At 32.5% G+C, this 14,173-nt stretch overlaps 1 protein-coding gene across 4 annotated transcripts; it reads right to left on the minus strand.

Moving 5' to 3' along the window:
• Positions 1-4,039: 4,039 nt before the first annotated feature.
• Positions 4,040-13,468, minus strand: LOC144837216 (transcription factor CP2-like). 4 transcript variants are annotated; one of them, XR_013611455.1, is made up of 16 exons: positions 13,362-13,468; positions 12,679-12,834; positions 11,071-11,118; positions 10,289-10,430; positions 9,390-9,602; positions 8,652-8,804; positions 8,073-8,219; positions 7,450-7,535; positions 7,171-7,243; positions 6,689-6,782; positions 6,336-6,426; positions 5,585-5,634; positions 5,326-5,468; positions 5,134-5,185; positions 4,734-4,857; positions 4,040-4,629 (listed from the first exon to the last, which is right to left on the minus strand). XR_013611455.1 is itself a non-coding variant. In XM_078692243.1 (15 exons), exons 2-15 carry the CDS (start codon positions 12,798-12,800, stop codon positions 4,820-4,822), a joined length of 1,452 nt encoding a protein of 483 aa, XP_078548369.1. In that variant the 5' UTR covers positions 12,801-12,834; positions 13,362-13,468; the 3' UTR covers positions 4,040-4,819. The 4 variants fall into 4 exon arrangements, 1 of the variants encoding a protein (XP_078548369.1); XR_013611452.1 differs by having other exon boundaries at positions 4,040-4,637; positions 4,733-4,857; XR_013611454.1 differs by having other exon boundaries at positions 4,040-4,637; positions 4,733-4,857; positions 12,679-12,838.
• Between the last annotated feature and the right edge of the window lie 705 nt (positions 13,469-14,173).

Here is a 14,173-nt window from a genome sequence, read left to right on the forward strand (position 1 = left end):
TTTGTAATGACGTATGATGATAAAATCGTTTTGTTGTTAGATGGATTAGATGAATTAAGATTTAATAGCCAATGCCTGATCAATCTTTTTAGAAAAAAACAATTTAAACGAAGTACTGTGATACTTACTTCACGACCAGGAAACATTGATGAATTCATAAAAGCATGTGACATACATGTAAGAGTTAAGGGATTTAACAAAGACAGCATAGGGAACTATATTGACAAACATTTTGTCTATTTTGGAAAACCACATTTGGGAGAATCCCTTAAAAAGGAATTGGATATTGAAAAACCCTGTTATGGTCTAAAACATCCAGAAGTATATTCAATGTGCAACAATCCAATGTTGCTTCTTTCAATGTGCATTCTATGGGAAGACAATGAAAGTCTTCCAGAAAATAGTGCTGACCTTTTTAAAGAAATATTTCGTAGTTTTTTAAATCAGTTTAATAAACAAAATAAATTTCCAAAGATTTCTAAATTTGAAGACTATCCAGTGAAATATGTAAATGCTATGCTTTTGTTAGGAAAGTATATGTATACGAGTCTAAAAGTAAATAAACTTTCAATAAATAAGAAAGATTTGAGCGAAGCACATATGAACAAAGATTTGGTTGACATGGCCCTAAAGCTAGGGTTTGTTTATGAAGAAGCAACAATTTCAAAATCTAACTTTGAAAACATTCTTATGCCTCCTCACAAGTTGATAGTAGAGTCATTGGTGGGGTTTTACTTGTCCAAAATATGTTATTATGAAGGAAGAGAGGTAGAATACACAGAGGATACTAGGCTATTACTTACACCATTCGATAATAGTGAATGGGAGGTAATAAGAGAAAGTGATTATTTAAACAGGGCGAGAGAGTTTGCAATTGGTTTTCTTGAAGATAACGCGTGTGCATTTCTAAAGCATTGTTTTACAAATGAATTATCAACTTATCGCTTTTTACCGAAACATTTAAAGTTTGTCATAAAAAAACATCAGATTACTGTGTTTAATGCATTAATTATACATATGAAAGATTTAGGAATACAAAATCATATAGATGATATCTCTACCTCCATAAGAATGTTTATTGATCACATTAGTCCAGGTGTAAATTGTGATGGACATTTCGTTCATCTAATTATGCAACTTTATCGCATGGATTATGCAAGTAACTTGAATGCATTTTGCACTAGGATGGCATCAAACTGTAAAGGAAGAGTTATTGCACATATTTTAGGAATTGAAGCTAAATGTAATGATGTTGAGATTAGTAATTTATCGGATGATGTAATAAATCAAATTATTATAGAGTGTTCAAATATAGGAGTTCAAATAGCATTAAAAAGTCTTGTTATAAGAGATACAAATCTCAATAAGATTGACGGTACTTTGCTGGCTTCTTTCTTGGTTATCTTTTCTAAGCTGAATAAGCTTGAAATATGCAATTGCAATTTATCGGGTAACGTAATGAATGGCATGCTCAAACAGTGTTCAAAGTTAGGAGTTAATTTACCCTTAGAAAGACTTGGTATCAGTGACAATAATTTCGGCAACATTGACGGTACTTTAATGGTTTCTTTATTTAGTATGTTTCCTAGGCTGAATAAGCTTGAAATGCGTAATTGCAATATATCGGGTGACATAATGAATCGCATGATCAAGGAGTGTTCAAAGATAGGAGTTCATGAATTACCCTTAGAAAGTCTTGGTATCAGTGATAATAATTTCGGCAACATTGATGGTACTTTACTGGCTTCTTTATTGATTATGTCTCCTAAGCTGAATAAGCTTGAAATGTGTAATTGCGATATATCGGGTAACGCAATGAATCGCATGATCAAAGAGTGTTCAAAGAGAGGAGTTCAATTAACGTTAGAAAGTCTTAATATCAATTGGAATGGCATCGGCAACATTGATGGTACTTTACTGGGTTCTTTATTGGTTATGTCTCCAAAGCTGATTGAGCTTAAAATGGATTTGTGTTATCTATCTGGTGACGTAATAAATCACATGATCGAAAAGTGTTCAGAGATAGGAGTTCAATTAGCCTTAGAAAGACTAGGCATCAGCGAAAATAATTTCAGCAACATTGACGGTACTTTGCTGGGTTCTTTATTGATTATGTCTCCAAAGCTGATTAAGCTTGGAATGGATTTGTGTTATCTAACTGGTGACGTAATAAATCACATGATCGAAAAGTGTTTAAAATTAGGAGTTCAATTAACATTAGAAAGTCTTAATATCAGTGGGAACCATTTCGGAAACATTGATGGTACTTTACTGGGTTCTTTATTAATTATGTCTCCTAAGCTAAGTGTGCTTTACATGAGCAATTGCAATCTATCAGGTGACGTAATAAATCACATGATCAATGAGTGTTCAATCACGGGAGGTCATTTAGCATTAGAAAGTCTTGATATGAGTGGCAATAATTTCGGCAACATTGACGGTACTTTGCTAGGTTCTTTAGTGGTTATGTCTCCAAAGCTGAATAAAATTAGCATGTGTGATTGCAATCTATCAGGTGACGTAATGAATCACATCATCAGGAAGTGTTCAAGTAGAGGTGTACAATTAGAAGTTCATTGGTTCAATTTAGACCAGAATAATTTCAGTAACATTGAAGGTACTTTACTCGGTTCTTTATTGATCATGTCCTCAACGCTGAGTAAGCTTGATATGCGTAATTGTAATCTTTCGGGAGAAGTAATGAATGACATGATCAAAGACTGTCTAAATAGGGATGTCCAATTAACATTAGAAAGTCTTAATATCAGTGGGAATAATTTCGGCAACATTGATGGTACTTTGCTGGGTTCTTTATTGATTATGTCTCCAAAGCTGATTAAACTTAAAATTCATAATTGCAATTTATCTGGTGACATAATAAATCAAATGATCAAAGAGTGTTCAAACATACGAATTCAATTAGCATTAGAAAGTCTTGGTATCAGTGATAATAATTTCGGAAACATTGATGGTTCTTTACTGGCTTCTTTATTGGGTATGTCTCCAAAGCTGAAGAAAATTAGCATGCGTGATTGCAATCTATCGGGTGATGTAATGAATCAAATGATCAAAGAGTGTAGAGAAGTAGAATTTGAACTTGATTTTGTCGATTTCAATAAGAATAATCTCAGTGATATCGATGGTACTTTACTGGTTTCATTCTTGATTATGTCTCCTAAGCTTAATACCATTAGTATACGTCATTGCAATGTATCACGTGACGTAATTGATCTCATGGTCTTTGAGTGTACAAAGAGAGAAATTAAATTATTTATCTGATGTTTTTTTACATTTTTTTAAATTAGTTCTAAATGTAAATAGACTAACTGCACACTACAAAGTTGTGGATGAGAGTTTGGTGTAATGGTTATGTATCCAGCCTCTCACAGTTGAGATCGCAGGTTCAAGTCCCGCTGAGATTTTTTTTTTTTATTATTTTTTTATTTCTTTTTTTTGGGGACCTTGATCTTTGACCCTGACCCTTCAAATTTAACCACAATTATATGATGAGTCATTGATCATTGTGGCTAAATTTGGTGAGAATCGGATAAAAACTGTGGTCTCTGGCAGTAAAATAGTTTTTTGTTAGTTGTGACCTTGACCTCTGACCTTTTCCCCTCAAATTCGAACTCGTCCAAGCTTTTGAGGCATAGATCATTGTGTCCAAATTTGGTGAGAATCGGATAAAAACTGTGGCCTCCAGGCTGTTCACAGACAGACACACACACACACAAACATACAGGGGTGAAAACATAACCTCCTTGGCGGAGGTAATAATAGTAATTAAGGTTAATGTATGCATTATATTAAATGTACTACAGTAAATTGGGTAAGTTTTTGTAGATGGTAATGTTATATAATAAGATGATAATTGTAGAACTAGCTGGGTAATTGGTTAGATGTTTTGCCCTACTTACCCAGGCTAGTGATCTGGAGGTCATGGGTTCGAGTCCCACACCAGAATTACTTAATTATCAATGTTTACCTAGTATCAAGTAGATTAAGAAAAGCATCAGACAAATAACATTATACATGTATGTGTAATAAATAATAAACTCGAATTTCTTGAATATTATTATATGGCCTAATTTTTTCTTGTGTGTACTACAATACTGGATATAACAATGCTTATTCTACATTTTCATATCGGGACGTACATGGCAAGCAGAACTAAAGACAAAGACATAAATAGCACAGACATTTTCATAATAAAAATGAGTATTTTAAAACAAAGTTCTTCACCTAATGTTTCATTAACATTATGAATTAACAAATAATAGATTGTTTTCATACGGTACAGTGTATGGTTACATGATTCGATGATTTTAAACACAAACATTCAGCAACATTAAAACATGTTTGCTTTGGATGGGAGACAGATGGACTTGGACTGACATTTTCAAACACATTTGATAGAGATGGTCAACCTTATGCTCGGTCTACTCTATCAAACTACTTTGACAAAAAAAATATGATGTGCCCAAATATGGTAGTATTATGCCCAAATATGGTAGTGATATGACATCATCATGTCCATATATGAGCACATCACAATTTGTTATCACATAGTTTTATAGTGTAGACAGAGCTTTACACACAAAACAGTTTATTTTGGATGGCAAACTGATACTGTTAATCAGTGTATACAGAAGCCTGTTACAGATGACAGATGACAGATGACAGATGGAGATAAACTCCCTTTTACACACAGTACTTTTGATGACAGACTTTACACAACTTTTTTCTTCATTTACTAAAGATGGTAAATCTTATAATATAGCGTTTCTTCTTTTTCATTTCAAATAATAAGGTTTTATGTTCACTTCATAATAACTGTATATGTACTGGTGTTTTCATCTGCAAATAAAAGTAAAAATAAACAATTATATTAAAATAAATATTACGAAATTATGAAAAAACACTTTTTTGGTAAAAAAAAATTTAACATGTCAATTAATATTACAAGCTCTGTCCACACTATCAAACTAGTGTGATGTGCCCAAATTTGGTAGTGATATACCCAAATATGGTATTGATATGACATAATCATGTCCATATATATAAGTTTTATAGTGTAGACAGAGCTTAATATTTGAATCCCAGATATATTATCTACAAAAATAGATAACTTACCTTTAACTGTTTGTAATGCATAGTAACTTTCTTCAAGGAAATTTTGAACCATCTAAAAAAAGAAAGAAATATGTTACAACTTTAAAAGATCTGTGCTCTGCATACCACACTTCTTAAAATATACATCCTCCATGTTTAGTACATGTGTATGTGGGCGGTGTATGTGGAAATAAAGAAAATATTTTAATTTACCTCATCGCTCACTAAAACATGAATCCCTGTCGGACCTTGACGAATTACTTTGGATATACTTTCAGGAGTAACGCTATATAAATCTGATAATTTAATTTTCAATTCCTCCAAACATGGACGTTCCAGATAGACTGCATGGTACACTGATAACAAGAACAAGAATTATGGTTACTGTAAATTAAGTAAAATCTTTTTCTACAAGTTAATTTATAATTTGCAACACAATATTTAAATTTTTTAATCTGTAATTATTACTTACCACTTTCCGATTCCTGGCACACATAAATAGTTAATCGAGGTCTCATATGTCTGTAAAAAGAGAAAGAAAATAGAGAAAGAAAATAAACAAATAAAATAAATAAATAATATATATATATAATTTATTTATTTTATATAATAAAGCTTTGTGTTTTTACATTCTACAAACTTACTTTACATTCTAAGTTTGTAGAATGTAAACACACAAAGCTTTATTATATAAAAAAAAATAAATTATAATTGAACAATATGAAAACATGCAGCTTTTGAGTCAAAATTAGTGTATGCTCAGAAAATGTGAATGTGAGGAATGACTGTAAGACTCAATAGCTACATATGTATGTGGTGCATTGTAAAACTAGGTATACATTGCTTGTTGAAACAATGACGATTTTGATAATCAGATATCAGACATATTTTATTAATGTTAAATAAACAATTGCTGGCTGGTGCTTGGACGTAAAATCAGTTATATGTGTAACTGTGGAATACCCTTGAGAGCTAAACCAGTGATCGTTTGGATGATAACAAATATACCCAGCAAGGTCATATTTCATGCATCTTTTTACACTAGTAAAGTCAAATTGCGTTTTAAGTGTAACTGAAAAATCCACCTTATGATGTGGTTTTTGAAACAGATAATTTAAGACAAAATTTACACCACACGCGACCATTACACGTGTAAATTGTTACGTCTGAACGGGCTCAATGAAGTAAAATAATCAATAAAAATGACAAACCAGAATTCTTACCTATCTTGCAGGGCATTGTTCAGCCTAATACCATCAGCTGTACCTAGAATTTGAATTAGTTCATCCTTACTCAGCCTCAACAAGTCAGCACCTGGCATTATAAAAAATGTTTTAAAATGAATAGAATATCATTCGTCTTTTTCTGAAATTTTAAGTTTTGACCATAAATTTTCAAAAATTTAAATAATAAATATATAGTGTTTTTTTTTACAAGTTGATAATCAAATGAGTTCAGGAACGTGGAATTGTATATGTTAAGTATATTATTAAAAGAAAATGATATTAAAATACAAAATCTTTAATTTTGTTTTAAATTCAATTAACACAGTTAATATTTTTTAGTAATTACATACCCGAGTAATTTTGGAACGTTTTACAGTAAGAAGTAAATCTGTTTTTCTTTAACCATTCTTGAGTTACTAGTGGCGTCGCGTGAGAGCTAAGAGGCTAGAAAAACAAAACCATTAAATATTATAGACAGTGGAAAAATAAGTACGGTCACAACAGTGGTATATACAGCCTTTGTTGGATTATTAATAATAATATCCTGGATTTATATAGTGCCTAATGTTGTGAAACCTCTGAAGCGCTGAACATAAAATAATACGATAAAAGGGATTCCAAAAAATACCCCCAAACCAGGGATCGGTCTAATTGGCTTAGAATCACTACTTTTTTTTAGATACCTTTTAGTAACCGAACAAAAATATTATTCTTGTTTTAAAGTTTTAATTTTCTAATTGCATAAATGCTTGATCAAAAAGATCAGGAATCAGAAGAAATATTTGTTGTGGAAAAGAGCAGCAGGTGTCAAGACATGTAAGAATTTACTTACATTGAAATCAACGCCAGGTAAAGGTTCATTGTTATCTTCGTGTTCCACTTTGTTATTACACGACAGAGTAGAACTTTAAAAAGACAAAAAAACAAAAAGTTAATATTAATACTTTTTGGAAAACAAACTGGAAAAAAATATTGAAACTTGAATCTAAAAAGCAATAAAGAAATAACAGGAATTATAGAATATAGATTCCATGTATATAATGTAATGTTGATAACAGGTAAATATAGCCTGCATGCTATTGATAATACAACTTGCTGTTATTTTACATACCAGTCTAGTGAGAGAAAGGACGAATCACCTTCATATACAGTTGAATTGGTGATTGACGTATTGGAAATGTTGTTATCCTTACACACCTTGGAACAAGAAGAAAACACGTTATCTAAACGTAGTATATTGCCATAAAATTTTATTCCGATTAAGAAAGCAATAACATGTTTGGTTTTGGTGTGATAATAATAATAATAAAGTATACTGAGATTGGGTGCAGGGGAACCTGATATAAACTGCAGGCCCCCATAACTGCTGGAGCATCAACAGGGGCTGAATTTAAAACAGAACACTGGGGTATGTAACCACCTACTAATCACGAAATATGCCCTTGGTGTACCCGAGACAAATGTGTACACTGGATCTCCATTTTTAAGTCCTTATCCAAGAAGACTCAGCATCATGATGGATGAGAGACTTGAACCTGTGCCAATATTATTATTAATATTATGACTTTGGTTTGCAGCGCCCTCTTTTAACCACTTGGTCACTCGACTTGATGATGCTTCTCCCGAAATCCACATGAAGTCCTAATGCCATGTCCGAGATTCTTTTGTATGACCAGGAAAATGAAATACCTTACTCTACTCAATACCCTACCTAATAGATTTGTTGCAACTAACCTTAGATTCTACGGGACTTAAAAACATGTTGCTCAAACTAAGTTCCCTGAGAACTGTGCAATCATATGACGGTTGGTACTTGTCTTTATCAACTTTCTTTTCCATTTTTTCTCGATCTGTTTTATGTTTCCTATCTGCTCCTTTTGGCTATAAAAAAAAACATGATCCCAATTAAAGAAAAATATGCATTTGGAATTCAAATATTTAAAAAAGAAAATAAATTGTCATTAAAGGTGGTATTCAAATGAACTACAGTATAACGCCATCATATTACAACAACCAATTTCATCAATTTCAGACCTTTTATGTTTGCATGTTCCAATGATTGGTTGCAGCGTTTTTTAAAAGAAGTTACCTCCTGCATGTGTTTGGTGGGGGTAGTTGTTGGTCAGTATCTGTTCCCTGTACCACCTTATATGAAAGATAGTGTGTAAATTGTGTATGTTTTTACAAGTGGTAGTTAATAATTTTTGCATCTATATGGAGTCCACATTTCAGATCTGCTTCTATTCCCAACCAGGATCTGTCATAGTTCTAAATCTGTTTTTCGTCCTAATTCTGAATTAAGACAATCCTTACCTTAAAGACTTTAACCTGACAGCTTGCCGAGTGCAATGGAGTATCTCCCTGTGTGTCTTTATCATTGATGTACGTGTCAACTTGGATCCTGAATATCACACCTTTCTCACCTCCATGTTTCTTGGCAGTGAACTCTGTACTGATACAATGCACCTACGAAAACAAAACATTCTTTTGATCCTTCCTTGACATACCTATACGAGTGAAATGACCGAGGCGCTGTTTACTGTACCTAAACAGCCAACAATATCAGCATGGGTTAGAGGCCGACTTGCTCCTAGTTCTGGTGGTGAAACAAGTCTTCTCTAAAGGACTATAAACCGTAGGTCCAGTGTACACAGTTATACCCAGTCCATCATTCAAGACAAGTAGGGGGTTACTCGGGGAACTAGTTCACAAAATAGACCCTGTATCAGGGGATTACCACCTATCTGATAGGACAGTGATTCATTTACTATTGGTAATCCTTGGCCACATGTGCCTAAAGACATAAAATAAATACCCGATTTATCCACCAGGTATATATGGGACTTGAACCATACCTGTACATAACAGCCTACAGTGTTCCTAGGAATGGGGCTTGAACCATACCTGTACATAACAGCCTACAGTGTTCCTAGGAATGGGGCTTGAACCATACCTGTACATAACAGCCTACAGTGTTCCTAGGAATGGGGCTTGAACCATACCTGTACATAACAGCCTACAGTGTTCCTAGGAATGGGGCTTGAACCATACCTGTACATAACAGCCTACAGTGTTCCTAGGATCCCAGTGAATTTCAATGGTGTTTAATTTGTTAGGCAGGTTGTGGTATTCCAAGATGTTGTAAGACAGTGGAACATCAAGTTTAAGAATCCGTTCTCCAGGCCGATTGGAACGCCAAGCATCGAGTTGCTCCTCCTCAGAATATTGCAAACGTTTGTCGTGAAACAACACCCTAATATTGCTCTGTAAGAAAAAACAAAGTTACTACATGTAAATATAACTTGCACCTTATTATTATTTCATATGCATACAACAGCGAGTAACTCGCCAATTACAGGATGAATAAACTATTTTGTAAGTCTCATTTGAAGCTGAGAGTGTGAAGTTGAAAGAGTCACGAGTTAAAACCCTGACACTAGGTCAGGATTGAATCCCCAGACCTTGGTATTGGAAGGCAAGCATGTTAACCACCAAGCTACAGCTCCACTGTTAAAAAGTCTAAGGCTAGGTGAAGGATTTTCTGAGTGTTATGGTTTAGATCTAAGACATACTTATGTATATAGTAGAACCCCTCCTATTGGACACCCCTAGTAAATGGACACTTTTCAGTGAAACAAACGAGGGGGTATATGTTTTAACACGGCAGGCACAATTGCCATGCAACAAACAAGAGGTAATATTTGTTTTAACACTATAGCCAACATCTAATCAAGGGATAGTCAAACCTCTATGAAAGGGACACTTTCGCATGAAAAGTGGGGATATATGTTTCAACAATGGAGGCCAACCATATTCAGGGGACACATCTGCTATGACACATTGGTCGCGGTCCTAAGTTGAGGCTTAATAGGCATTTTATTGTACATTATATTGCAGTCTGGCCCTCACATCCCATAAAAGACAATACAACATTGAAGAATCCATAATACCTTGAATTTGCCTTGATACTTGGCAATGTCTCCAAGAAATTTTATCTTGAGTTCGTACGACTGGCCCTGATTCAAATAAGTTAGTGTTTCTTCGTTGAGTTTCGTTGCCGGAGAAGTAGCAGCGTTTAAAATACATTGAAACCTGAAAGGAGATGTAAACAATCAATTTATAAAAATAAATAATGTGGTCTGTTAAATGATTTTGTGAGAATTCTGAAATTCAATAATAAGTCCTGATAGGAAAGAAAAAAAGATTTTGAAAGATCTACAAAAAGAGTAATAAGTACTGTACTTCAGAAATCATATCAAATTAGAGATCATTTCAAAATTATTTTGACATGGTCCCTTAGTATACAGTACATCATAAAAAATTTATAAAAACTAAAGACCACTATCCTTTAAACATGGCAAATGATGCCTTATACTGTATATATTGCTATGTCATACTCTATGAATAATATTTAGTTTTCTCAGTTTGAGCGATTGAATGAAAAATCCAGTTTTGATGACAAAATTTTGTATACGTAAATTAAAAACGTATGTTATATTGTATAGTCTTTGATGATTTAACATTGATTCAACAATTAAATTTGAATTGAAGAAAAAAACAAATTTAACAACAAATATCAGTGCTAATTCATGCCTTTGAAAACAAGTGGGATGTTTTTGAAGACAAAATATAGCTTCAGACAAAGACAATCAAGTAAACAGTAATGATGACAGGAAATTGTTAAAACATGATTGATAAATTATGATATAATAATATTAAGATATTATCTTACCCTTCCTCAATAGTTTCCTGTTTGAAGATTGGTAATGCCAATACCTCACTGTAAACAAAACAAAAATGAAAAAACAATTCTTTGTTATATAGTTTTTTCATTAAATATGCAATATGTACCTCGCTGTGTATTTGAACAACAACAACAACTATAAAACAATGACAATAGAATACAATACAATAAGTATTTGTTATTTAAGATTGGTAATGCCAATACCTAACTGTAAACAAAAAAAACAAAAGAAAACAACAAAAGAATATAATATGTCTTTGTTATAATGTAGTTTTTAAATTAAATTATGCAATTTATTAAGATTGGACAATATTAAATTTCCTACAGTAGCAGAAACTGTTTATTAAAAAAAATAGTATGTAGTCAAAATTTATTGAAATTTGACAAAAGCATATTAAGCAATGTATTTTATGATTGATGATGTAGTACAGCTAGCCCTAGATCTTGTGTAGGTCTACACTTTTACATTTGGAGAGGGGAAGGGGGAGTTGGGGAGTTTCTTACAAGACAGTTGATGAGAACAGTCTCATGTGATTTATTTCCCATGGTCTGAATACTACCATCAAAATAGAAGTAAAATAGAGATGAAATCAGGATTTGGACTCATGATTTTTATTATTGGTATTTAAAAATGGTCACAAAAAAGACAGTTAAATTATATAAATACTAAATTCTAAAAATAAAAGAGAGTTGGAAATAAACAATTAAAATGTACTGAATTGAATCATAGAGATGATTGAATATGTATACTATAATGATCACAGCATCTGTGATATTGTAAAAACTATACTCAAAACGAGTAAAACAAAAAAAACATATTAAATTATTTAATCTTTACTCAGGAGTTTATAAGAATTGATGTGCCATTATTTATTTTGTATTGTTTTGATGATGTTATTTTCTCTCAATTTTTGGAGGATTTTTCACACAAGTAATCAAGCAGTAAACACAATTACTGGTAGGTAGCAACAGTTAGTGATAGCTGTGATAACTACTACAGTACATACCCTTGACATTTCATATCTTATTTATTAGATCATAAAATAATAATTATGAATATTAAAAGAATTGGTGACACATGCAATGAATAAAGTTTCATTATTTATTTTGACTTTGTTCGATCTTTTGGTGCATATAAACTGAGAAAGTATAAAACAAAATAAAAAGTATAGGCCTAAATTTGTTACATCGTTTACCATAACTAAATTTAGTACAAAGGTGATGTAGATACCGTATTTATTCAAATAAATGCCCACAGCAGAAAAATACAATTCATGGACTTAGAATAGAAATACTGTATACACAAACTTAAGCTCTGTTTACACTATCAAACTTTATGTAACAAAAAAATGTGATGTGCTCACATTATGGACTCCATATTTAGGCATATCACTATCATATTTAGGCATACCACTACCATATTTGGGCACATCAAAAGAAATAGAAATATATACTGTATAGGGCAGTTCGAAGGTTACAATAGTAGTAGGGTTTATATCTTTTGCCAAGTTGCTTTATTTTAATTGTACTGTAGTTATCTTTCTTTGCATTTGGTAAAGTAATATGTATGAATATGAATGAAAAAGGTGTATTTACCTCATGTTGTAAGCCCCAGTACCAAGCTCCATACCTAAGCCACTTAGATTAGTTTCAAATTCTGCAGCCACTTGAGCCAGACCATCATCAAGCTCACTAATACGCCACGCCATATCTACCATCTGACACTTGTCACCACACTTTCAAATGATACAACTATCTTATCAAAAAGCAAAGAACAAAAGAAATATCTATTGTATTCAGGTCAGATAATAGAGGCCATCATTGCATTGTTGTCCAAACATTACCTGTTAGCCTGCTGGAGAAATTGGTTCATTTTGAACTGTGGTAGGCAGGGTGTAACTTTAATTTTTAATAATAATATAATACATTTTGCAAAAACAATTTTTTTTTATGCAAATAAAAAAAAATTAAAATTTAGGCTAACCCTAGAAATGTATGGTCGCTGAAAATAACTAGTTACATCATTACACAAAAAAACATATAATTAACCAAAACTAAAAAAAAATAACTAAAAGTAATGATAAATATTTCCTAGGCCCTAAAAGGGCAGTCAAGTCCTCGTGAATTACCGCGTACTGATACACTTCATTAACCAATTACTCTAGCCTCTGAGTCTAGAAGCCTAGGCCTGGCTATATAGTCAACAAACGTCTGTATTTCTGAGATTTTACAACATTTAAATGTTTCTGGAAATATAAAAATGCATAAACTGTACAAACCTTGATTTTTAACTGAAAAGTATGCTACTGATTTCTTAAAATCGTTAAAAACACTGAAATTATCTGCAACTATTTTTACACGACGAACTAAGAACATGTCATCAAAACACAGCGCCCTCACTTAAGCAGGATAATTTAATTGTATTTATTTATTGTGTGTAGTTAGATGATAAACAAATTAATCAAAAATCCCATTATGCTACCAAAATGATATATATTATACTGAATACCAGAGCGTTTTTCTCAAATGATTTCCTAAAACATAATTTCAGAAATAGGTTGTTTGATCACTAATTCTATAAATATAACAAACAACAAAGTAAATTTTATATTTGTTTTTTGTTTGTTCTTGTGGCGAATCAACAACTTTATTGATATCTCACAGCACTTACTCAAGTTTTATTGTTAATACCTATTAGTTTTCATTACTCAAAACTGAGAGTGAATGCATTTTCTCAGAATAAAGCTACAGTACGTTCACACATGTACACACACAAGGCCAAGGAGTGTAAGCGGAATCCCACATAGAATCTGTATCTATCATGAATGAAAACTGCCCGTCCGCTCCACGTTGTGTGTAAATGTACATAAGGAATAACATAGATTCTATATTATTATTACCGTTGCCGCTCATCTCTGTAAATTGACCTTTAAGCTTCACAGAAAATCATACAGAATTGAACGGCGATGGGCTCCGTTCCTTGACACAAAACAAATCTGAATTTAGTTTTAATGTGAATACTGTGGATAGAACTAGATAGAATCGAAAAAAGATGTTTTGAAATAGTCTGTCTCTTAATGGCATGGCCAGC

Source organism: Antedon bifida, chromosome 1 (assembly GCF_963402885.1).
Source record: "Antedon bifida chromosome 1, ecAntBifi1.1, whole genome shotgun sequence".
NCBI lineage: Eukaryota > Metazoa > Echinodermata > Crinoidea > Comatulida > Antedonidae > Antedon > Antedon bifida.